General features: G+C 43.0%; 1 protein-coding gene across 2 annotated transcripts in view; it reads left to right on the forward strand.

Moving 5' to 3' along the window:
- The first annotated feature begins 7,425 nt into the window (after nucleotides 1-7,425).
- CAST (calpastatin) overlaps nucleotides 7,426-24,573 on the forward strand; it is a 54,110-nt gene continuing 36,962 nt past the window's right edge. The window contains exons 1-3 of one of the 2 annotated variants that reach the window (XM_014270104.3): nucleotides 7,426-7,899; nucleotides 12,758-12,823; nucleotides 20,462-20,533. In XM_014270104.3, the coding sequence (XP_014125579.2) occupies nucleotides 7,864-7,899; nucleotides 12,758-12,823; nucleotides 20,462-20,533 (174 nt within the window). In that variant the 5' untranslated portion in view covers nucleotides 7,426-7,863. Of the gene's footprint in view, nucleotides 7,900-7,935; nucleotides 8,123-12,757; nucleotides 12,824-20,461; nucleotides 20,534-24,573 lie in introns of those variants that run through there. The other variant, XM_014270105.3, reaches the window with a different exon arrangement.

Here is a 24,573-nt window from a genome sequence, read left to right on the forward strand (position 1 = left end):
GCAAAAATATTGATTTTCAGGGTCTACACAGCAGGATGCATTCATTTTATCACTCGGGGCCGTTATTGTTGCCACATTTAATAATTGCACATTAATTATTTAGCTTATTACTCCACCCCAAAGCTGCTGTGCTGCTGGCCTGGTGCCTGAGGAGAGCAGAGCAGGACAGATCTGTCACGGAGCTCACTGGGGTGAGTCAGAGCAGCAGCCATGGGGTGAGGGTGTCATCCGTTCCCAGAATGGATCCTGGGGCTCCAGCCCCTCTCCCCTTCCAGGGAGCTTCTCTGCTCCTCATCCAGAAGCAGCCTGGGAATTTGGACACAGGGCAGGGGTGCTCCGCTGGTGCGAGGACAGAGAATCCCCATGAGCAGGGGTGGCCAGGCTGGTTCTGGCTGGGCATGGTGCTTCTGTCCCTTGCAGTGCCACTCGACACAAGCCAAATTCATTTCCTCAAGCAGAGGATTTCCTGTCACTCCTCCCCTCCTCCATGGTGACTTGAATTACTTCGGATTTTGCAACATTTGGGGCTGCTGTTCACAAAACCTAAGTTCCCTCAGAACCACCGTGCATTTTCCACCCACCTGCATTTGTGGCACACATTTGGTGTGCCTGCAAATGGAGTTTTCTCACCTTTACAACCCAGTGAAGGGCACTGGACACCAACAGGGAGCTCTGGGGTGGTCCAGAGGCAGCAGAGCATCACCTCAGCTCACAGGGTTGTCCGGCCCCACCAGCCTGCCTCGGAGAAGCAGCATGTGTCTCTGTGCAGAAGTGACAGATTTGTGGGTTTGTGATGTGCAAAACCCCCTCCCTGCCCGTGACAGCTCATGATAATTTGCACGTCAGCGGCATGTAAATCGTGCTGGCTTGCTCTACCAAGTGGTTTCACCACAAATCAAGTTCTCTGCACTCCTGTGCTCCCCTTGCTCCTGAGCATGCACGGAAACGGGTTTTGCCGCAGTGCAGGGCTGCCCCAACTGCACATCTCAGGGCAAACACAAACCCAGCAGATTAAAAGAGAAAGGAGGAACTGACAACTGCTCCCAGGGGAAAGCTGTCCGTGCTCTGGGTCCATTAATGCCATGTTCCCGAGATCAGAGGAGCATGAGCAGGAAGGGAAGCTGCTGCAAGCAGGGATGTGCTGGGGCAGTGCAAGGCAGAGCCTTTCACCCAGAGAGTGCTGTGGCCCTGGTGCTCACTTTTCCATGTTTCTGCCCAATGCCTGTTCAACCTGCTGGCTTTTTGTAACTACTAAAAATGTCTGCTGCCTTCAGAGCAACACACAGCTGTAAAATGCTACCCATGTTTCCTTTCCAAGCAATCCCAGCTCCGTGTTTTCATGCACTTCTGAAACAAGAAATAATTTACTGTGAAGCAGTGTTGCAATTTCCCTTAAAACATTCCTGTGCCAGCCTGTCCTTAGTTTGGCTTCCTTTTTGTTGTTTTTACTGGAAGTTGTGCTTCTTAAGAGGCACCAAGTGTGGTATTAACCTAAGAAAAGACCCGTGAAACTTTATCTGGAGGGAGCCATGGTGCCAACGATGAAGAATTTGATCTGTGCAACTGAGAAAAGATATAAAGAGGGAAGAGCAGTGGATATAATAGATTCAGGGAGGTAGGCTGTAAGCAGATATATAGTAGACAATATTAATGGGGCTTTTAACATATTAATGTCACTTTCAGATGAGGCCCTAGTTAACCAAGTTAAACACAGGATGAACCAGACTCTAACAAGGCTGATAATTGCTCCACATCCACCGACCCCAATCCAGCCAGTCTGCAATTATTGAGCAGACAGAGCTCAGCACTGTAATTTCCCTGCCTCTCAACAGGAATTTCTTGTTTCCCAGAGTTTTTTTTTCCCCATGCCCTGTCACAAGTGCAGAAAGAAACACTATGGAAGTACTCTTGTAATTACTGACATTTTGTTTCACGGGCAGCTGCTGAAAGAATACAAGAAGAATCACAGAATTACAAAATAATTTAACTTGGAAAAGACCCTCGAGACCATCGAGACCAACTGTTAATCTAGCACTGCCAAACCCAGCACTAAACCATGTCCCCAAGTGCCTTTTTACATTTACATGCCTTTCAAATCCCTTCAGGGATGGTGACTCCACCTAGGCAGCATCAGTCTCCAAACAACATAGGATCAGGGAAGAATTTTCAAACCCTAGGAGGAAACAAAAGAGTCTTGGCAGAAGAGCATTTTGTGTTTTATAGCAACCAGCACTTCCAGGTCTCTCCCAGAAGCACAGTCCTGAAAACCCCCAAGACACAGCTGCAAAATCTTTTTTTTTGCATTACAGGGTCATGGCCAGTCTGTGCTGCTTCTGTCACTGACAGCCACAGCTGATATCCAGGCTGCAGCTCTGGATAACCCTTGCAAAAGCTGAGTGGAGGCAGGTGAAAGAGATTTTTTTTCCTCACATTCCTAGCCCTAGATGATCTCCAAGGTTTCTGTCAAAATTCTGCCTTACACTAACATTTTGGTGTGTAACTTCATTGCAAATTTATTATACCTGTTTTGAGTTATTCTTATTTAGTGTTTAGTCATTAGTGTTTTATTCTACCTGTGAATCATGGGAGCATTTGTTAGTGGTACAGTGCATCACATCTTGTACAAAATAATGGCAAGATATTTATATATGGATGAATGCATATGCACACTATATATAAAGCAGTTGAGAATTAGCTTTAGTTTTGCTTTTGGATTAGTTATAAACTGTATTTTAATCTGGCTTGGGTTTTTTCAACCTTGATTGCATGTGAATCTGTGCATGGGTTAGACAGTAAGGAAAAGAAAAGACAAAGCAAAATATAAGCAGGGATGTGATGATATGTAAAACCTCACCTTCATGACCCTGGCATGAAAACTCACCCACTCCTCCTCTGCCCACCAAAGCAGACGATTTTTCACTTCTTTTACCAGATGCACTTCAGAAAACCACAACTACTTTTTCACAGCCCTTCCTCTGGGGAGCCTTTTAATACCAAGAATCTCAGGATTAATTTCACCTAAGAAGGGAAGTGCCCTGAGGGAAGCATTGTTCACCTTGATGATTAAGGATAAGGGCACTGTGGCACTGGAGGGAATGCTATCAGTCACGCAAATTACTGTTTCTCTAGCAAATGGAGACTAAGTGAGAAAACGTCCAAGGAGTATGTGGAATTTTTAATCTCCTGCATGGATTTTATGATTTGGCACGGATCAAAGCATTTTCCAAAAGCCTGCACACTGACAGTGCAAGCTTCACTTAAAAGCGATGTGTTTTATTTTGTGAGCGTGGATTTCTATTGATTTTGAAACCCAAGTGTATAAAGAGTTTAAAGTGTATTTCTAAATGCACAAGGCTTTTCTGTTTCACATCTTACAGGACTCACCAATCTGCAATTTCTACCTACACAATTCTACCTACCACTCTAACCCTACTGTTTAAGAACTCAAAACGAATGGTATGGTCATTTTCATATGTATAAATATTTACAAATCAGGCTTATAAAAATCAATGAGGCCTAGTCCATGCACTTTTCTCTATTTTTATAATTCAGTTTACACCTGAGAGAACGTACCTCATACTGGGAAAGTTCTTTTCAGATAAAGCCAGCAGACAGAGCGAGCTGCAGGCTGGCCACTCCTGCATAGCTGCAATGTTTGACATTCACTGGGGAAACGCCTCACTCATCATGCTGCTCCTCCTTTTGCACTCACTTTGGTGTCACAACCTCATCTGGATCTGTGTCCAGTCCAGAAAACTGTCTGTGGTTTGCTAAAAGCTTAATTTATAGTGTGGTTTTCAAGTCAATTACCTTGAATTTCTGCTGACTCCCAGAACTGACAGCACCCTTTGGCTTCCCCAGTAGAAACTGGGGAGAGAGGAGAGGAGCAAACACAGGTGGGTGGAATGCAATCCTGGATGATGAAGGCTACAATTTTAGGTTTTTTTCCCCTCAAGGTTGCATGTGATACACTGTACTAAACTTTGGGATTTGCTGCATTTCAATGTAACAAAGGAGAAAATTTGCATAGATGAAAACTTTCACACATATCACTCAAACCTGGCTCCAGAAATTATTCAAGAATAATTTTGAAATGGTTTTGTTTTTTAATTAAAGTTCAGTTTTTTTCTTTAGGGAATTACAAAATATTAAATGTCAAGGAAGACTCATTTTCTCTTGGTTGGTGTCAAAGTTTATGTCTTCTGTCTCAGGAGAGGAAATCCCCACTCAGCAATGGGATAAAGTCCAGCAGGAAATCTTCACACTGCACTAAACTAGCAGAGGACATAAAATTTATATGATATAAGATGTTTATAACATGCACAAAAATACATGTGTCCATAGATAAGGAAATAAACCTTTCTTTTCAATAATAATGACTGGCATTATTGCTTTCTAGAGCAAGGATGTCATCAAACTAGGTTTACCAACAAACAGAATTTCCACTATTGAAAATCTCAATTTCCATTTACTGAACGTGCTGTGAACAAAAACAGTAGAAGAAGATACAAAATGTACTTTGTTTTTGTGGGTGTGATAAAAGAGGGTGGGACTGAATGCATCAAATTAAAAAGAAAAAAAAAAAGTAAATCCTAATGGTTTTGGGTTTCAGAGGAAGACGAGAACAAAAGCTTCCAATGAATTTCTTTGAAAACCACAGGAAGAGGATGAAAGAAATTCAAAAAACCCCCTATTTTTAACTAGTTTTTATACTAAGACTTCTTTTAAACCACCCTAGATAAAAATCCAGTTACACAAGAGATTTTGTACTTTATTTTGTAGATTTTGTGAATGACTCATAAGCTTGCAGTCATACCATTATGCAAGTTATATTAATAAAATATGTATGCCTGGCAAAAATTTCATCCCATCCTGCCAGAATTTAGAGCACCTTTTTATTGGGAGGCATTTGACGTCAACTGGTGCCCTTTGGAGATGAGGCATGGTTGGGAAAATGAGTCTGTGATTCTCCATTCCAATTTTAGACTCCTAATACCTTGAATTACAAGGAAACGTATCCATGACTATTAAAAGCACACAAACTCTTTTTGAGTACTTCGTCACATCACTGCAGTAAAGAACAACCTGTGAGTTCCTGATGCAGTCTCCTGCTGTTTTTCCAGCCAATAAACATTGAAAAAAAAATTATGTTTGTGCTGCCCATCACTTCTTGCATCTGTTTCTGATCAGCCCTGTGCAGAACTCCGTGGCTAATGCCATGTAAAATCTCAGCAAGCCTCAGTGGCTTTGCTCACTTGCAGAGGTTCTGAAGGAATAAGTAGAAACTGTGACAGAAAACACAGTGTGATTTTGATACCACACACTTGTTTGCTGCATGAAAATGGAGCTGCATTTTTTCCTAGTTAGAGATAATAAGTGTCAGACTGACTTTGATAATTACGACTGCTCCACTCAAACATCAAAATCTTCACCAGAATGAGTAAACTATTGGAGTGGTGTTTAGGCCTTCAGTACTTAAAAAGCTGACTCAGGCTTCCAGCTGACTCTCCTTCTGTCAGACAAACAAGAACCTGCTTTTCCATCTCCAGGTAAATGTGTGCTGCCTGCATCCTTTACATATAAACTACATATAGCTAAGAATAAACTTGGGAAGAAATTGCCAATAAACAATGGTTTCCTGAAGAAGTGGCAAGCTAGAGGAGCCTTCTAATAGAAGCAACGATGCCAAGCCCTCGGCCCCAAAGCAAGATTTCCTTGCAAGGCTGGATGGAGCCCAGACAGTTTACAAAAGACTGCAACAACTGCAGGACCTGGGGCAAGCGTCTGGGCAGCTCCCCTCCTTCCTGCAGCAGTGCTCAGACCTCATTTATAACCTGAACCTACCGGCAGAGCTGGAATGATGTGCTTCTGGGTCAGCAGCACCCCGAATGCCCAGCATGATGCAGGCTGACATCACCGCGGGTTTCTTGTGTGGATGCCCTGCTCCTGCGCAGCTCCACCACTCCAATTACCATCAGCTCCAGCTGTTTGTCATCAGGCAGTGAGGAGGGGGACGCTCCCTGAGGGCTGCCTGGAGCCAGCAGGGAGGGTCTGCTGCCTGCAGCCAGCTGCAGGAATGCAGCACAATCTGTTGGACCTGTCAGAGTGACCCCAGGTAAACCTGCACACACCAGCCCCTCCACCTCCTCTGGCTGAGTGTCCCAGGCTGAGATCAGGAAGGAAAAGCAGGGGTGGCTTCAGGCAGATCCCTCTGAACATTCCCCCTCTCTCTGCAGAACAAAGTCCTCTCCCAAGACCTCGAGGGGAGGCCTCACCCACTTGTCTGACAGCCGAGGGCGTGGGCACTAATTGGGTTTACAGGCGTCCAACCACGCAGATTAACCTACTGCCTGCTCCTCAAGGAAGCAGCTGAGGAGCATTCCCTGAAGACTGGGAGACTTTTTCCCTCTTTCTTCTTCAGACAGGGCCTCCTGACCCAAGGATGTGCTCAGGAGCTGCTGCTGTTACCCCTCCAGAGTAGTGCAATTCCTCCAACAGCTGTTCTGTGGGAATCCAGGAAATTCCCTGGAAGACTCAAGCCTCTGTCTGGGGGGCTCAGAGACCTTGGCACAGAGCCCAAGACCCCTGTGCCTTTGATTTAGCCCTTGGAAAAAAAAATTACCAACCTTGTATGAAGAATTACAAGCCACGAAAGTTTAAGTAGAATGATAGTGAATTTATCACTGAGTGAAAAATAGATTTTTTGGGGTTTTTAGAATGGGGGTTCAGGGGAGCAAGATGGAGGAATTGGGGCATGACCAGCCTTTCTCCTTCTTCTTGGCCTCCATCTTCTGCTGTGGTGTTGGCACTTTTGGGTTGGTTTAGAGTGGAAGCTCACTGTCTAACATAGGTGATAGGTATTGGAAAATAATTGTAAATATTGTACATGTAGTTTTTAGTATAAAAAGATAACACTGCCCTGAGGGCAGGCAGAGTGCCTTGGACTGTCCTGCTGAGTGGACCTCAGCAAGACAGGAGAAAAAATTTTATAAATAAGATACAATAAACAACCTTGAGACTGAGAAATTAAGAGCTCTGACTCTTCTTTGACCGCCAAGCTGAGAAAAAGGACTTTCTAACTTATCATGGTGTGACAGTGACCAGCTAGAGACCCCGAGACTGTTCCACCCACCCAGCCTGAGCCTGGGGTTCCCTGGCACAAAACACCCCAAATTCTGACCTCTTCCTACTGCACAGAACCTGGCAAGACAATCTGGCCAAACTGTGCCCATTTCTGCACACAACACCTGTGTTTTCCATTTTATAACCCGGCCTTCAACAAATCCCCTGGGTGTTAGGGCGAGCACCACACCAAGCCACAGGATGCACGGCCAATTTCCAAACCAGCCGTTTTTGTTTGTGTGGTGGGAAGGAGTTGATGAAGCTTGCTTGGGTGGCACAGCTCTGGGGAGCTGGCACAGGAGCCAGAAGATGGTGCAGGAGCCAGGATGCCAAGGCTGGGGAAGGAGGCTCTCATAGGAACAGGGCGCCCAATTTGGACGCAAGCTGGCAGAGGAGCCGGTGGAGGAGCCGTGTGTCGGAGGAGCCCCCAAGCTCCATCTCGGGGGAAGGACAAAACCCTCGCTGGGGTCTACCATGGAGCCTGGAGCCGCCTAGCTTCGGCTGTCGACGCCCAAACGCTTCCCCAAGGGGAATCACTTTCGCGAGAAGAAGAAAATCTGCGCGCTCCTCCCGCCCACCCCCCAAAACAGCGCTGTCTTAAAGAAATCCCAGTCTCGCCACGGCGGCCCCCCTGGTTCCCCTGTCCCGGCTCGGCCCCGGCAGGAAGGGGAGGGACCCGCGGCCGCCTCAGCCGCCCGTGGAGCTGCGGGACACCGGGAGCCGCTCCTGCCCGGGATCGGCATGTCCGGGACGGGCTGGCAGCCGTTGCCCGCGGCGGTAAGGAGGGCTCGGGGGTGCGGGGAGGGCTCTGCTCAGGAGGAGGGCGGCGATGCCGCTCCGGCTGCCTCCGGTGCCCCGCGGGCCCGGCGGGGGAGCGGCTCCGCGCCGGCACCGCCCTGGGCGCGTCTCGGGCCGGGCAGTGCCGGGCAGGGCGGGCAGCAGCAGCAGCAGCAGCAGCAGCAGCAGCGCCATGGCTTTCGCCCGCTGGTGGTACGCCATGGTGAGTGAGGGCGGGGAAAACCCCGGTGGGGAGCCGGCATCATCCAGGTGGGGAGTTGGGACCACCCGTGTGGGGAGCCGGGAGCCCCGCGGGATGGGGCGGGTGGGATGCTCCGATGCTCCCGACGGTCCCCAGCGATGGGGATGGAGAAGGGAGAAAGGAAAGGGGTTGTGGTGAGAAGGGAGGCGAGACAGCGCCTTTAAAAATAATGTAAAAAAAAAAAAAGCGGTTCGAGTCAGCGCGCTGCGCACCCGCATCCCATCCGCTGTCAGAAAGCGACACAGAAAACTGGGGGTTTTGGCGCTGTGGTCGTCGCCTGAGTAACGCAGGCTCGCGGGGTGATGAAAGCGCGCTAGAAAGAGTGAGACGGGATTTTGGTGTGGGAATGTTGCTGTTTTGGGAAGAACTGCGCTGCGCCTTTTCCCAGGAGCGCGTTCTGCACGGCAGGTGGGTGGCCGGGAGGAGCCGTCGCTTGCCTGACCCTCCCCGAGCAAACCGCAGCCCTCTGACGGCTCCGTGTGGCTTGGGTGGACTTGAGTCCCTGCTCATCACTTTGACGAGCCCGCGACTGCTTTAAAAGATTTTTAAAAGCCTTTAAGAAACTTTTATGACATGTTACAATACACATAGGAGGAAGCAGCTGGTCTCTGTGTGGAATGGTGAAAAGAAAAAGAAGTTTGCTTTCTGTTAAAGTTTTACAGAAAGCGTGTGTTGTGAAATGTTGGTTTCAGAGAAGATATCACTTTAATGCACTTCCTGAATATGTGATCAGGAAGATGAAACCTCTTGAAGTGATAACTGTACTTTTAAATTGCTCCGTGCAGCTTGGATAAGTGTTTTCAGGTATCAGTCACTGTGTCAGGTCAAATCACTGCAAGCTTCAGTGGATGTGTTCACTTGCAGATGTTCTGAAGGAATAAGTAAAAATCGTGACAGAAAGCACAGTGTGATCTTGATACCACACACTTGTTTGCTGCATGAAAAACTTATTTTTTCCTAGTTAGAGATAATAAGTGTCAGACTGACTTGGATAATTACAACTGCTCTACTCAAACATCTAAATCTTCACCCAAATGAGTAAATTGGTGGAGGTGGCACAAAGTCACAAAGGGAAAAGTTTGAGAATTACTGCACAAAGCTATGGAATGTATTTAAAGGGCCTCCTTAGCTCTGTCATTGCATCCTTAGCTCTGTGTCATTGCATCCAGGGGAAGAAAAGGTACCAAGATATGGCCGTGTGTGATCAGGTAAGAAAACTGCTCCCACAGCTGCTCCTTTGGGAACCCCTGGCTGTGGTTGTTGGCCCTTGGGACTGGAGTCCTCTCCCGTGCATGGGGAGGTAGGAGAGGCAGGAGAGGAGGGTGAGAGGAACAGACACAAAGGAGATTAAGGTTTTACCCCAAAGCTGGGGTTGGATGCAATGAGAGTCTGGATTTCACCTTTCCATTCTTCACTTGGCTGGATTGTAACTCCCCTGGCAACTCCTTGCATCTGACAGTTTTCCAAGCAGTGCCAAAGATCTCTGCCTTCCTCCCAATTCCATCTGAGAGCGAAAGTCAGATTCCCATCTCCTCAAATGTCTGTAATGCTGAGTTGATTGACTTTTGCTGAGAATCTTGCAAGACTTCACTTCTTACCCAGTTGCTGCACGTCCTCCCAGATGCTGTGCAGTGGCCTTACACCACAAGCTTGTTAATGCCTTCTGAATCTCCTGAGGTTTGGAGGGAATTTCTTGCAAGCAAAGCCTTTAGTGAGGGTTTTTTTGTGCACATAGGTGTCTATTCAGTTGTCAGTAATTTTCTCTGTGCTATTTCACCAGTTGCTCTCTAGTTTATGAGTGCTGTTTGAGTCAGAAGTTTAAAGGTGTGTCTTAATAGTGTGGTGACATTTTTGTGCACTTTAGAACAGGATGAAGATCTCAGGGTAAACCTTCTTGCTCATGGCACTTATGTATTTTTGTGAACATGTGATTATGGGTAGGATTGTGTGGTTTTGTTTTTGTTTTTTTTTAGTTAGTAAGGTTGGAAAATATTTTGAGCTTAAAAGCTGCAAGGAATTGTTAGCTCATGAGTTAAGCTAAAATTGTCACGTCAGCTGTATGCCCACTGTTGATGTGAGGGAGCTGGAGCTGCTCTGATCCACTGCCTTGGTGATGAATCTGAATCTTTGGCACTGTAAGGGAAGATGAGCAGGAAAAGGAAAGAGTGCCCAAAGAAAAAGTCAGCTTGTCGTCATCAGTTGTGAATATGAATGAGCAGTGGATGGGCACTGTCCCACAAAACCTGAGCTTAGCCTTCTGACTAAGCAGATTGATTTACTGCCTGTTTCTTTTGTTGTTGTTGTTTTTTGTTGTTTGTTTTTGGGGGATTTTGTGTTTGTTTGGTGGTTTTTTGGTTTGCTAGTTTTTTAATTTTTGTGTTGTTTGTTTTTGTTTGTTTTGTTGGGGGTTTTTTGCTTGTTTTGTTTTTGTTTTTATTTTATTTATTTTTGTATATTTAATTTTTTTAGCGGAGGGTTCAAAGCTGGAAAATCCAGATAAGAAAAGAGCTGTTGAAGGGCATTATTGAAATGGGGTCCCTCATCATACCTTGTGCATCCACTGTTCAGGGAACCAGCATGATTTCCTCAGGTGTACTGTGAAGCTCTGCTTTCCCACGTTACCTCTTCGGGACAGGACAGATTTTCCTGCAAGGCAGAACTTTCACAGGCTGTTTTATGGTCTGAGGCCAGGGAATGAATTATCAAGGCTCTATGTGTACACAGTGCATTACTCAACTTACTGGGGAAAAAAACCAACAAAACTACTTTGGTCTGACCATATGTGCTTTGTTCCCTAAGTTGGAATGAACATATTTGGCCTCTGAGTCAAAGTCTCTTTATTTTAGATGCTGTTTGGCATTGCCTTCTGGAGGGAAGATGTCATGCTTTTGGTGTCTCTCTGGCTTGAGTTTAAGGGTAGCAAAGTTGTGGTCCTTGTCCTGGTATGTTCTGTGTCCTCTCTGGGCACTGAAGCTGCACAGATAAATAATAGCTGGATTATTATAATAATTATTATTATTTAATAGCTGGATTGAGGATAATACTTGATTTTTGGAGCATTTTGATGCTGAGGGTACACATGCAAGAAGAGAGCCTGATCAGCAGAGTTCTCCTTTAGCTCCTGAGCCTTATGGCAAGTGCTGGCTCTGAAATTCCTGTTCTGTGAGCAACAGGAGACTCACTGGCACTGCTCTTACCGATATGTGTGCAATGTGCTTTTATTGTAGCAGTAAACTGCACAGATAGCTGGGTAAATTGTGTCTCTACTGGAAGTGCTATTATGGAGCAGTGAATCAATTAATCTCTTACCTGAATAGACAACCAATGGGGCTTGTTTTTCTTCTGAAGAGGCACATTTGGAACATGACTAGAGCACTTCCAATTTTAAAACTTGTTGAGTGTCTTAGTCATAACCAAACTCATTTTAAAAACTTGAATTGTTAGAGGTTGTCCAAAACAATTACTGAAATTTTTGTTGCTGTAGTATTTTTTTTCAGCCTGCTGTAGTACTTTTTTTCCTCCTGCTGATGTGCTGGAACTGATTTCTGTTGAAGATAGTGCAGTAATACATGGATCATTGCTTTCTCCCTATAGCCATGTAAAGAAAAATCTGCAGGAACTCATTACTTAGTGGATTAGCAGGCTCTACCTCCTGCTGCTCAGTTCCGAAAACAGAAGGGAATAAATGGGTCTTGAATCATCTCCTGTCTTTACTTAACGAAACAAACCAGACGTGAATCCTCCCTCCCAGATGTCTCAGTTGCTGTGGGAAGTTGTACCAGCTGAGATACTAGAGGGTAGCTCTATTATGTTGCCTTTTATATTAATTTATGCATTTTGCTTTTATTATTTTTGAAAAAAGATGTTTTGAGGGACCACATTCACCACTTTTCAGAGATGCAGACAGTTCCAACATGCTGGGTACCAGTGAGCAAAATGTGATTTTCTTTGCATTGCTGCACATGGGAAACTGCTAGGATTGTGCATGAGGTTAAGTGAAAGGAAGAGCAAAGAAAAGATGGAGGAGGTTCAGGGATCCTGGAAGAACTGTATTTCCTAACGTGCACCTGTGCCTGAACTGTTGGAGCATTTATTTTTTTTTCCCTGTGTCAGCACCAGAATTACAGCAATCATGGTGACAGCTTTCTTTCAGGCGGGGAGGGCTGGGCATAACAAACATTTCAGTGTGTCTGAGGGGAATTCAGATGTTGGAGTGGGTTGCACACATCATGTTGGTCCCTCTGAGAGCTCTTTGCAGCCCGTGGTTCTGACATTTCCAAAATGTCAGAACTGGAGAGTGTTTAGCTGGTGAGGGATGAGAGATAAGCTGAATATATTCCAGAACTTTTCACAAGAACAGTCATGTACAGCCCTAAGTGTCATGGCCTTATGACTGATTTCTCTTGAAGTTATCCAGCAGGCCCTTTAGAAATCCCCTCTGTTAGTGAGAAGAAAAACTTTAAGTGTTCCCTGCTGTCATTTTGTGGTTGCTGAAAGGAATCATCCTTGCATTAAATAAAAAGTTTGAGAATTTCTTTGTGTGGAAGATAAGACTTAAGGTCTAAATAACTACTCATCTATTTTCTCTGTTCACAGCATGGTGACAAGAAGGCAAATGAAGCTTCTTCCAAGGCAGGAGAGAAAAAAGCAGAGGTGGAAGAGGTAAATACAAGTGTTTGGATATATTAAGAAAAGTTGGCAATGAATTTCCTCCTGCGCTGATTTTTGCCTTTTGATAGCAAAGTAGTTTTTGGACAATAAACTGGTGACTCCAGACAGTCATTATTCATCCCAGGAATGTTTAGTTTTGTTTGTGTTGCTCAGCAGCCTACTGGAAATGGTTTTTTTTTTTTTTTTGCTTTGTTCATGTTTTACCTAATTCTTGGTATCCATGGAAGTTACCTCAGTGAGGTGCCTGCTGTGCAGTGCTGGGACAGTGTGGGACACATCTGATGGCCCTGGTACTTCAGCTGCCCAGCAGCACAGGTGGAGGGAGTGCTCCCTGATGCTTTCCACCTGATGGTTCATCCATCCTCAGCAGAAGCTGTGTGGGAAATAACTTTGCCTGAGCCTGTTTGACTGCACTGCAAATCAGGGTCAGTGAATGCTTTTGTTACAGTCCTCTGAAGTAGATGATTCAAGCAATTGCTTTTCTTTCCTGTCCAGAAAGCAAGGAAAACTTCTCCAGCCTGAGAATATGTTCCACCTTTCCTTTCCAGACAGCTTGTGGGTTTTTTTCATAAATGCCATTGTGCATTTATACAATCTTGGTTTAGTGCCATATTCTTTGACTGCACGTTGTTCTTCCTATTAGAGCAGTGCTGACATTTTTTTTGTGGGAAGGGTGGGAGTTGAGGCCTGTGGTTCAGAGTTCTGGGGTTAATGTTTCTGATCTCTTATTGAGAAGATCTGTTTCCAGCAAAAACAAGACTCTTGCTAAAATTTATTGTCCGGATACTTCTGCTTTTTGAGTCCTTAGAATACTGCATATATGTTTACTTTTGTGAATTTCTTCATGTGTTTCATTTGTTCTATGCACTCTGCATGGTTTTTGATCTATTTTCACTTTTAAGTCCTTAAATTGGAAATAGATCAAAAACCTCTTCCAGAGACCCATTGAGGGGCATTGACTCTCCTGTGACTCACACCTACCTCCAAAACACTCTGATTTGTTAAGCAGTTGAGTAAACAACTCAGAATCTTTCAACAGCTTTCCCAAGAGTCTGCAATGTTATTTTTTATTTAAAAGTCAGAGGTAATTCCTATAGTCTTCAATTTTGGAGGCAGAAATTTATAATGTGTCTGTAGAGAGCTTTGGGCAGTGTTGTCTAGAATATTGAGTTTGTTCACCTGTCTGCTAGAAAAGGTTTGGCATTAGAGAAATTACATGAAAATACTGATGTCTTTGAGGAGCTTGTATCCATACTGAAAGGAAAACAGTAGAATTAGTATTGTTGTTTAACAAAAAGTAACAACAAACAGCTCTTGTCTCTCAGATTCTTTGGGTATGTGGTCTTGAGGGGGTGAGAGAAGGAGGGTGAAGCTTTAAAAAGCAAATTTAGGAAGGGCCTGACACTGCTTTGAGTGGGAGATGCCAGTTAGCCACAGCATCAAGAGGGACTCTGCATCAATACTGTTAGGGTGTAGAAGAGGCTTCTTAATCCTTTCTTCTTAAAGACAAGGGAGACTTAAAAGTAGACTGAGGAAAGCACAGCAGGTTTGCTGTAGATAGAAACTTGTACAGTATGTAATTGAAAAGAAATAAAGGCAGTTCTTCATCAGTGTAGTGTCAATAAAAGTATATGTGCTGTGTTGCATTAGGCATTGCTCCAGGATAAAGACTCAAGTCATAGGAATCTGCCTTAAAATCTTGATGTCTTGGTTGTTAGAACCTTACATTTATTGAGTTCACCTTCTAGGGACAATCACTTGCTGAAAATCTCAAAAAAAAAACCCCAAACAGCTGAGAATCTCATTTCAGCTTTACTGAAATGTTTTCATTCCTTGTGGATGTTATTTGTGGGGGAAAATGAAAAAACAGAAACTTCCACAGACACTACGGGATTTGATCTAAGTTTCTAAGAAGAAACTTAGATTGATGTAAAGATAAAGTACACAGACATTAAGCAGGAAAAGTATAAATTTAGATTTCTATAGTTGCGAGTAGGCCTTAAGTAAGTAAGAAACTGTATTGATAAGAAGGGTTTATAGCGTAGTAATGTAATTGTATAGGGTAAGCTAGGAGTTTAGAAGTTAAAATAGAAACGTGTGTAGGTGTGATAGTGGCCCATTGGATAAAAATATACTCATTGCAACAGAAGTAAGTAAAATCGATAGGTTAAAAATGCAAAATAAACTTTGTAAGTTTAAACAAAGTTATAATAGAAGAATTTATAATATAAACTAAGTTATAATAAGAAGTTAAATTGTAATTATATAAGAAGTTAAGCTGTAATAAGAAGAGTATACTAAGTTATAATAGAAGAGTTATAATGTAAACTAAGTTATAATAGAAACATGTGTAGGTGTGATAGTAGCTCATTGGATAAAAGTACACTCGTTGCAACAGAAGTAAGTAAAAGGGATAGGTTAAAAAGCAAAATAAACTTTGTAGCAAGTTTCCATTGGATTAGAAAGTTATATATGGTCTTGTAACAAAGAACTTGTGACTACTTTGAGCTATGGCCAATTGCTTGCTCTTTAAAATCTCTCAGCCTTTGAGACTGATGTTTATCTGGGCAATAAATCGTTCTTAGCCCAACTGTAGTCCCATCCCTTCAAATAAAAGCACCGATAATAACAGGGAGGTATTAACAGAAGAGAATTGGCAGCAGTTGCAATTGCTGGTTGCTCATGCAGGTGAAGCTGTGGCATTTTGTTGCAGCAGAAGGGAGTGGTGTGCTGCAGGTTTCCCAGATCTGTCCCTCTGCTCTCCCACTGTGATGGGACATTGTGGATCTGAGCCATGCGTTTGCAGCATGCCATTGCAAAGGGTATGGAACAGTAAATTTCCTTTCTTCCCCTTGCTTCCTGGTGTGCCCAGGCTTTTAGCAGTTTGTCAGCATGTGAGGGACAGCTGGTGTGGTTTTATTTTATTTCCCATCTGGGCATTGTCTTCAGCTTATCTGTGTGTGTGCCTTTCTACCAGTCTCAGATCACTTCCACTTTTGAGGCCTTTGGGGCCCAAGTGCTCTGGAAGCTCTTGGATGCTAAAATATAAATTCTTTCAAGGGCAGATGGCTCAAAATCACTGAGGAAAAACCCAGGATGGTTTATAAAACACTATATACACTGAACTAAGAAATCCCTGGCCCACAGATTGAGTCTGGAAGAGTGTTTAGAAGAAACATCAGCATAGACCTGAACTGTTTTAACATAACTGGTTTTGTTGTCTTTCCTATCTGCTGCTGACCACTGCTAGAGACAGAGGAGTGATAAAACTTATCAAAATTAGGAAGGCAGCTCTTGCACTGTGATGAGGCACATGGTCCTGCTGTCCTAACCTTGTAGTCAGTGCTGCCTGTCACAGGGCTGCCCTTGGGGCACAGGGTGTTCTGCTGCACAGCCACATGAAATTCATGAAAATAGAGCAGAACAAGTGCTCACACTGTGTGTGGCTGTGCTCTGAAATCCCCCTGCTCTGTGTTGATCCGTGTTAATAATGTGGAAAAAGATCTGTTCTGTTTTTACTGCCACAGAGGGAAATGCCAGGGAGAGATTCTGTGTCTGAGCAAAAGCCCAGCCTGTGCATGGCTGCTGTCTGGATGAAAAAATGTGATAGGGAAAAGGAAGAGAGAGTCATATATTATAGAAATTGGAAGCTCCAGCTTAGAGTGAGGCCATAAGTCACCAGGTGTGGTGTGAAACAGGACCCTCTCTAACATGTCCTGGCATTTCGAGTTGTTCTTCACAGGAATGTAGGCAGGACCTGTGCTGCTTCTTCAGCTCATTGTTCTTTACTTATCAGGAAATATATTCTTTACTTTGAAAGGATGACAGTGATGATTGGTGCTAAAGCATCTCCATCCTTCTGGAATTGATTCTTTGCTCTGAAATCAGTGTGTCTGGGGTGCTTTTTAATCCTGAGGCTTTCCACTTAGGATCCCTTATCCAGAAAAAGCGTGAATGCTGAGTAAAGGCATCATGACTAGTGAAAATCTCGTTGGGGTGCCCACTGCTGGTCTGAGTTGTGGAAGAGCATGGGTAGGTTTTCTCTGCACTGTTTGTGAGGTTTCTTTTTACTTTGGTACCAAATTATTTATTTATATCTGCATTGTTTGTTTGTGTTCCTTCCCCTTTGTGCCTCACAGCACCTTGGCACTGGCAGAGGGGATTGTGGCCTTAATCCATCCTCAGTAAAGGTGTAGGATGGTTCTGGGAAGCACAGCAGCAACTTCTTTAGCTCTCTCCCTTTTCTGTTTTGGTGCTTCTTTTGGCTGAAATGCCAAAGGTAGTTGAAAAATAACATTATTTCAGTTAAACTCTGGCACTTGCTGTGAGCTGTTGCAATGTGAGTGTCTGCCTTCAGAAGGAATAGAGGGTGATTGCTCCTCAAGCTGTTCTTGAATGAAAGATTGATAGGGGGAGGCTGAAATGCTGCTGATGGCTGTCAAAAGCGTTTGCAGAACAGAGATTGCACATCCTTCCCTCTTGTGGGTTTTTTTTTCGCCTCAAGACAAGTGTACTGTAAGCATTCTTACTGCAGTCTTACAATGAACACTTGAATGTTGTCATCCAAAATGAGCACTAAGTCCACTTTTCTGGACACCAGTCCTAACACATGTCTTCCTTTGCAAATCCATTTAGCAAAAAAATGTACGTTTCATCTCCCCCTTATTAAACCTGCAGAATTAATATTCCACTCTGAAACAGTGCTCTGCCTTTTGGAAGCCACTGCTTCCAAAGTGAAGAGAAAATTCTGAGTACTTCCATGCCACAGCTTTTATTCCTTCACACACAAAACTTTACAGGTCCATAACCCATTAATTTCATTCCATAAAGAAGCTGTGATTTGATAATTCATTGTCTCCGTTGATGTCAGGTTGGGAGGCAAGGTGTGGGCACAGCTGCAAGGCAATTCCTCACTTGTTTGTGTCTGAGAATGTCACAGAAGAAAAACACTCTTCCAGTTCTTGGAGGGAGAGAAGATGAGAACAGCTCTGATGTGTTTGTCAATAAAGGATATCTGAGCTGGTTTGCATGGAGGGAACATCTTGGGAAACACCCAAACATCCTTAATTTAATCAAGGGGAAAGAAGGATAAACCTGAATTGAATGATAAACATTGAGTGATAAACATTGAATGATGTGGCCAGTTCTGCTTTTGCAAATGTAAGAAGGGATACCTGGATACCAAAGAAGTTGCTGTTGCAAGATGACTCTGGGAACTAAAATATGTATTACTCCATCTGCTGTGGTCAGTATTCACTGGGTGATGCTCATTTGATATGGTGGCTTCAACTTCCACATGGCTTATCTCCAAGGAGTCTTTCTCTGTTGCAGAGGAGAATTTGTTTGTTATCTTTTCTTCTCTATATTTTATTGCTGTTTGGTTTACCACCAAATAATTATTGGCATTAACATTTTTTCTTTATTCTGTTTTGTTCATTAACACAACTTCATACTCTGAGCAAGGATTTATTTCACTCTGTTAGTTGGTTCTGATTTTGTCTTTGGTTGTTTTTATTGTTTTTTAGGGGAACATTGGGGGTTTTTCTTGTTTGGTTTTTTTTTTTTTTTGGTGGGGATTTGGGAGCTGGGAGTTTTTGTTTCTGGTTTTTGGTCTGTTTATTTGGTTTGGGTTTTTTGGTTTTGGGGGTTCTTTTTGGTTTTAATTTTGGGGGGTTGTTTGGCTTTTTGTATGTTTATTTGTTTGGTTTTGTTTTGTTTTTTCTAATTGTTAGTTTGGTTTGGTTTTGGGGACTTTTTTGGTAGCTCAGACTTGCTGGGAGGTGGGGAAAGCTATCCTAGTGTCTGAAATTTTTGAGTGTGTTGGTAAGGTGTCATAAAGAATTCCTTCTCTAAAAGAGTACTTTATGGATTTGTGGAATTCTGTGTTTCTGTGGTATTTTCATCACAGTTCTGTCAGACATAGTCTTGAAGGTAAAACTTGAACACTGTGAACCCTGAGCATTAGGTGGCAGTCAAGATCTGTGGTGCTGAAGGTGTGCCCACAATTCTGATTGCTTCTGAGTATTGCTCTTTTTTTTATTATTGTTTTATGGTGACTTCATGTTTTTTTTTATTTTTTCTCTTTAAAAAGGGGAGGCAAGCACTTCAGATTTTGAGTCACTTGGACAACTTAATTAAAAGCTGAAGGATTTGTGGGTAATGCTCATTACAGAGCATTCAGTGCACTGTGTCAGAGACAAAGCCAAAGGTGTTCTGCATCTCAGGACTGGCTCTACAAAATTAGAAATGTATCACACTTCCATCGCCTGCATGCAGGATCATTACCACCTCAGCTGGAGCACTGCTCCCTTCCTTAGGGAGTTAAAAATGCTCATTTTAACCAGAACTGCAGAATATGTGCAAGGAGACTGTCTGCTCCCTTAGGCATGTGTGGAGAAAATATGGATACAAACCTGACTGACTCATGATGGAGGGAGCTGTGGTGAGGCTCTGAGGTGCCTCTGGGGTATTTTTAGGGTGTCTCTGGGCCTTGCTGCTGATTTTTCCTTTAACCACATCCCTCAGCCTGGGCCAGTCTGTAATGGGCAGCACCACTGGAGCTCAGTGGCTGAGCAGGAAAGTCCTGGGCTGGAGCACTCCTAACATCCTTTCAATAGGCAAAAAACAGTGTTAGCCTGCAAAAAACAGGGCGTTGCAGCATCCTGTGGAGTCTTACTGGGATGCCATTTTATTTCCAGTGTGATCTTGGATGTAAGATCCCTCTTAGTTTCAGTTGGTACCAGATTTGGGGTCGTATTTTGTGTTCATATTTTTTGGGTTCTGTTTACTGGGTGGATACTTGGTGATTTTGAAGAACTGGCAGCTTGTCTTTGCTTTCATTGCTTTCATTTGGGTCATATTTTGTTAATCTTGTGTATATGTCCCTCTGCCTCGTCCCTGGAGGTGACTGCTGAATGTGCATCTTTGCTCAAGCTTTTTGTTTTTCAAAAAAACCCAGGAAGAGGAGGAATTTCAGGTGGAATTACCTGAATGGCAGAGGTCTCTGGATCTCCCAGATTGTTACAGTTCTTGTGTCCCATCCATTGAGAACTGGTGCTTCTGACTTTGTTGAATCTCTGGTCCTTCTGCAGCCTGCCCTGCTTGTTGAAATGTGAAATCTTTAATTGCATTGTGAATCTCGTGCTTCTTAGAAAAAAAACCATAATTTTGCCATTAACTTTGTATCTTTACTTCCCTGCCTGAGGATGTTATGCCCTAGGTGGTCATTCACATTCTGTCTGAGCAGCAACAGCTTTGCCCGTCTTGTTTTCATGATTCTTTTTGTATAGATACTGTTGCTTTAACTGTTAGCTTAAAATGGAGTCGCCGTGCCACAGGAAATGGCACAGATTTATGTGTTGTCCATAAAACACTGCTGGAAAACTCAGGCTGTTCTGGGTGTGCACATTTCTGAGCTCTGAAATGTGCCTGTGTGAATTAAAGTTACGTAGGAGAATTCATTTTATGACTCGCCTTGCAAAAATGTTTTGGGGGACATTTTTAAGTGTGCTTTTTCTTTTTTTAATACTTTGATTTCATTTGGGTTTTTTTTTTGTTTGCTTTGCAGTTTTACTTGGCCTTTCCTTCATCAACATTTCTGACCTTTATTATGTGATTTTTTTTTTCTAGAAGAAACAAGCAAGTGCTAATGTCAGCCAGCCGCCCAAGACAGAGACAAGTGGAGCAGCTACTTCTGCTAAGGTAATGTGTGTACTTAAGGAAATGATACTTTCTTAGTTTTTATTATATTTTTTTAATATTTTTATATATATTATATATATATATATACAATAAATAAAATTTTAATATTTATATAAAAATTGATATATTATATATTTTTATATTATATTTTTATTATATGTTTTTACAAGTGAAGAGAATGTGGTGTGATTCCATCTCTTTTTTCTCTCTATTTTCCATCCTGCATTGGGATGGAAAATTATTTGTTTGCCCACATTCAGCACCACAGGGGTGCTCCTCATGACTTGCTAGAAATTGTAACCTGCCTGAAAGGAAAAGGGAGCACAAGGCAGCAGAATGCCAGTGTTGACATGGTGAGGAAATAAATGGTAACAATTCTCCCCTTTGACATGTTCTTTGTTAGTCTCCCAGTTATTTAAAAGAATCCTGGCCCTGTTGATGCCAGTGGGCACCTTCATTATTTGACTTTTGGGGGTGCTGTGTTTCTTTTTTCACTTTGAGGTGTTCATATTTTTTGGGGGGTTCTGTTCTCAACTTGGTGAGTTTGAAGAACTGACAGCTTGTCTTTGCTTTCGTTGCCCCCAGAGCAGTCCAGCTGACCATTCAAGCAGCATTTTAAAGCTGAATGGCCAAGGAGGGCAGGTGATATTCTCTGAGGGCAAGCAGGGTGCTCAGGTCTTGCAGGGTGTTGAAGAAGGGGGTTGAAAACGCTCTTGCTGGTGCTGCACCTGGTAGCCACTGTTGTGTGCATAATTGTCACAGGGGATGCAAATCACTTAAAAGAGAAGCAGCAGTGTGTTTTATTGAGGTACATAAACATTTTTTGATGGAATTTAGTGAAGTTTGGGGTAAAGTTTAACTCCAGCTGCAGTCCAGGGACAACTCAGACTGGGCCCATTTTGGTGGCAGCATTCAAGAGTGAGCTGGGTGCCGGTCAGCAGTGCAGACAATATTAATGTCTTTTTTTACTTCTGGTACTGTGTTCTCTCCTTTAATTACCTTGAAATTCTATGTTTGAGAAGCACCTTTTGACATATTTCTCAACCCACCTTCACTCCCATGTGTGAGCCACGGGCTTTCCAGCTCCTCAGTTCACACCCAAGATGTGGAGCTGGCTGAGAGGGAATCCACCCCAGTGTTCCATGTCTGGAGGGAGCCTGTTGTTGGAAGGATCCTAGCAGCAGGAAGTGTTTCTGCTTCTGAATGGGATTTTTTTACTTTCTCAATCAGTGCTTTTGTAACATAACACACCTAAAGATATCTGCATGCTTCCTAAGTAATTTATTTTTCCTTTATACTCAGTGAGAACAAAGGATAAGGAGGAGGAGACAAATGTATAAATTCTGTTTTCCCTTTCTTTCAATGTTCCCATTTATTACTAAAGACAGCCCAACATTTTACTTTTTTTTTTCTTTCTATTCCTTGCACTTTGCCAAGGTTTACCCCTCCTACTCAACCTGGATGTCACCAGCTGCATGGTCCCAGGGATGCTTACATCTAATTTGCTGACTAACACATTTAATTTTTATTTCTTTTTTCAGTATATGTTCTTTCTATGATAAATAGAAAGTAGTTTTAAGTGTGGAAGGCACAATTCATACATGCTATTAAGCCTAGGAACTGGAAGGTAGAGTCATGAAAATAATGCAATGGAATTGCCAGGAATTGCTGTGTATTAGGTTTTGGCAACATAGATTATGTATTTTAGCAGTACTCTTCATTTTCTGTGACATTCCATCATACTTACTGTAAAGATTATGTACTATGAAAATACTCACCTCATACTATCTAATATTGACTTTTAATCAGCAGCTAATTCAAGTTCGCCCTTTTCAGTTCAGCCATTTCCACTTTTTTTACTTAGGCTAAATCTTCTGTTAATTGTAACTCTTACTCTCAACAATCTCCTGTGATCCTCTAGTGTTACTTAAAATAGAGCAAAACTCAGAGATTTACTGTAGTTTGTGCCACCTGTACCTTTTTTCAAGCCATTTGTCTGGCTGTTTTCTTTTCTGCATTTAATTTTGTCTCTAAAAATATCTATTGAAAACAATAATTTTGCAGGGTTTTGGGGTTTTTTTTTAAAACAGGAATTTTACAGGAAGGGAAGTATTTCTTGAAAAGTCAAGACAGCACTTTCTGCTTTCCTGTGAAACCAGATTGAATCTTTTAGTGCAGTTAGAAATACTCCACCAGTTTTTGGACAGTTTGTGACTGCTGTTTCTTGTATTATTTATTTCCCCCTGATGTAGCTTTAATAATTCTGCTGGTCAGTAGTATATACTTGTCATTACTTATCCCAGATAAATTTCTAAATCCTTACCAGAGGCAAGGGAGGTGGGATTGTTGAGTTGCTCAAGCTCATGCTTTTTATTTTTTTAATCAATTCTTACCTTATGGTGAAATTAAACTGAAGAGCCAAGAGGGGGTTTGCTGCCTGCACAACAGACCTGAGTAATTTTTCGTTCAGCTGGAAAGTCATAATAGCTGATGGCTTGTGTGAAAAATGCAAATCACTAATTTTTAAATTTTTTAAAAGTTTAATAGTAATAAAATGGTTAAAAAATAGTAACACAATTAGAGTAATAACAATTTGGACAAATTGAATTAGGACAATATGAGACAATAAAAAACAAAGAGTTACGGACATCTGGATGCCTTTTTCTGGGCATCACGAGCCTGAAAAAGGACCCACGTTAACAAAGGATTAACCCTTAAGAGCAATAGCCCGTTGCATATTCATACACTTCATACATGATGCATAAATTCCATTCAAACACAGGATTCTCTTTGGTCAGTGCCATCTTCTTCCCTCTAATCCTAACAGTGCCTCCAAGGTGGGAAGAAGTTTGTTTCTTGTGATAAGAAGGCAATAAATTCTTTTTCTCTGAAAGATCTAGGTGTCCTGTGGCTGCTATCTCGCTGCAAGTCCTTTCTTTTAAACAAAGCATCTTACATAGCATAGTTTCTATTTTAACTATTTTTATAACCTAAAACTATATTTAAGACAGTACTTAAAAAATTAATACAGCGTTGCTTTCTAACACAACATGTATAATATTCATTTTAATATTTGCGAAAAGCCAATCATAAAATACATGCATTTTTCACAGGTTGTTTCTTCTGGGGTTTCTGGCTTTCAGGTGCAGGAGCTCGTGTGTGGGGAAGGATTGTCACTGTGTGTGATTGTCCAAGGGAGGGCACTCGGCTGCCTGGCTTTGTTTTCATACACTGTCCATCAGGAATGCAGTTCTCCGTGGCTTTGCTCTCTGTTGTGTCACTCTGGAGTTCCTGGAATTGCAGGCAGTGTTTAGTCACTGCCTCTGCTCCCTGTGTTCTCGCAGGGGTGTTAATTGTCTGCCCAAGTGTCCCTGTGGTGCAAGAAGCGCTGCCCCTCCTGCCTCCTCCCCTGCACCAAGGCCACTCAGAGGCTCAGTCAGCAACCTGGACGTGCCCAGGTTTTGTGTGACTCAACCCCAAGTGGACAACTCAGAGAGGCTGCACTGAGGCAGGTGTTCTGACTCCTTTGTTTCTGGGAGAAACCTTTCTTTCCTCTTTGATGGGGGAGCACTGTTCCACTGCTGGTTTGCACCAGGGTGGGTTTTCAGTGAGCTCCTGGCTTGGCAGGTAAATGGAGTGGCAAGGGAGGCTCAGGAAAGGCTGTCATCATCAGGAATGTTCACTGGGTTGCCTAAGAGCAGCCTCTTCCGTGCTCACCCTGGCTGCCAAGGTGCACAAACCCGGTCATGGCTGACAGCACTGGCATGCAGCAGTGGGGAGGAAAAACTGAACTCACCTCCTCCCTCTCCTGCCAGCGCTGCTGTGTTCCCTTTCACAGCCTTTAATGAGGATTTTGCCAGTTCCACAACCACCAGGAAAGCCAATTTCCACCTCAGTGTTCAATCGTGTCTATTAATAGAAGGAACTAATACTTGAACACAGCTGGATCCAGCCACCCTTCCTGGATCTTTGTGTTCTTACATGGTATTTCTGCTGATAACAGATGGAGTTTTGCTGCTTTTTATGTAGCAGATTTTTTT

Source organism: Zonotrichia albicollis, chromosome Z (genome assembly GCF_047830755.1).
Source record: "Zonotrichia albicollis isolate bZonAlb1 chromosome Z, bZonAlb1.hap1, whole genome shotgun sequence".
Taxonomy (NCBI): domain Eukaryota; kingdom Metazoa; phylum Chordata; class Aves; order Passeriformes; family Passerellidae; genus Zonotrichia; species Zonotrichia albicollis.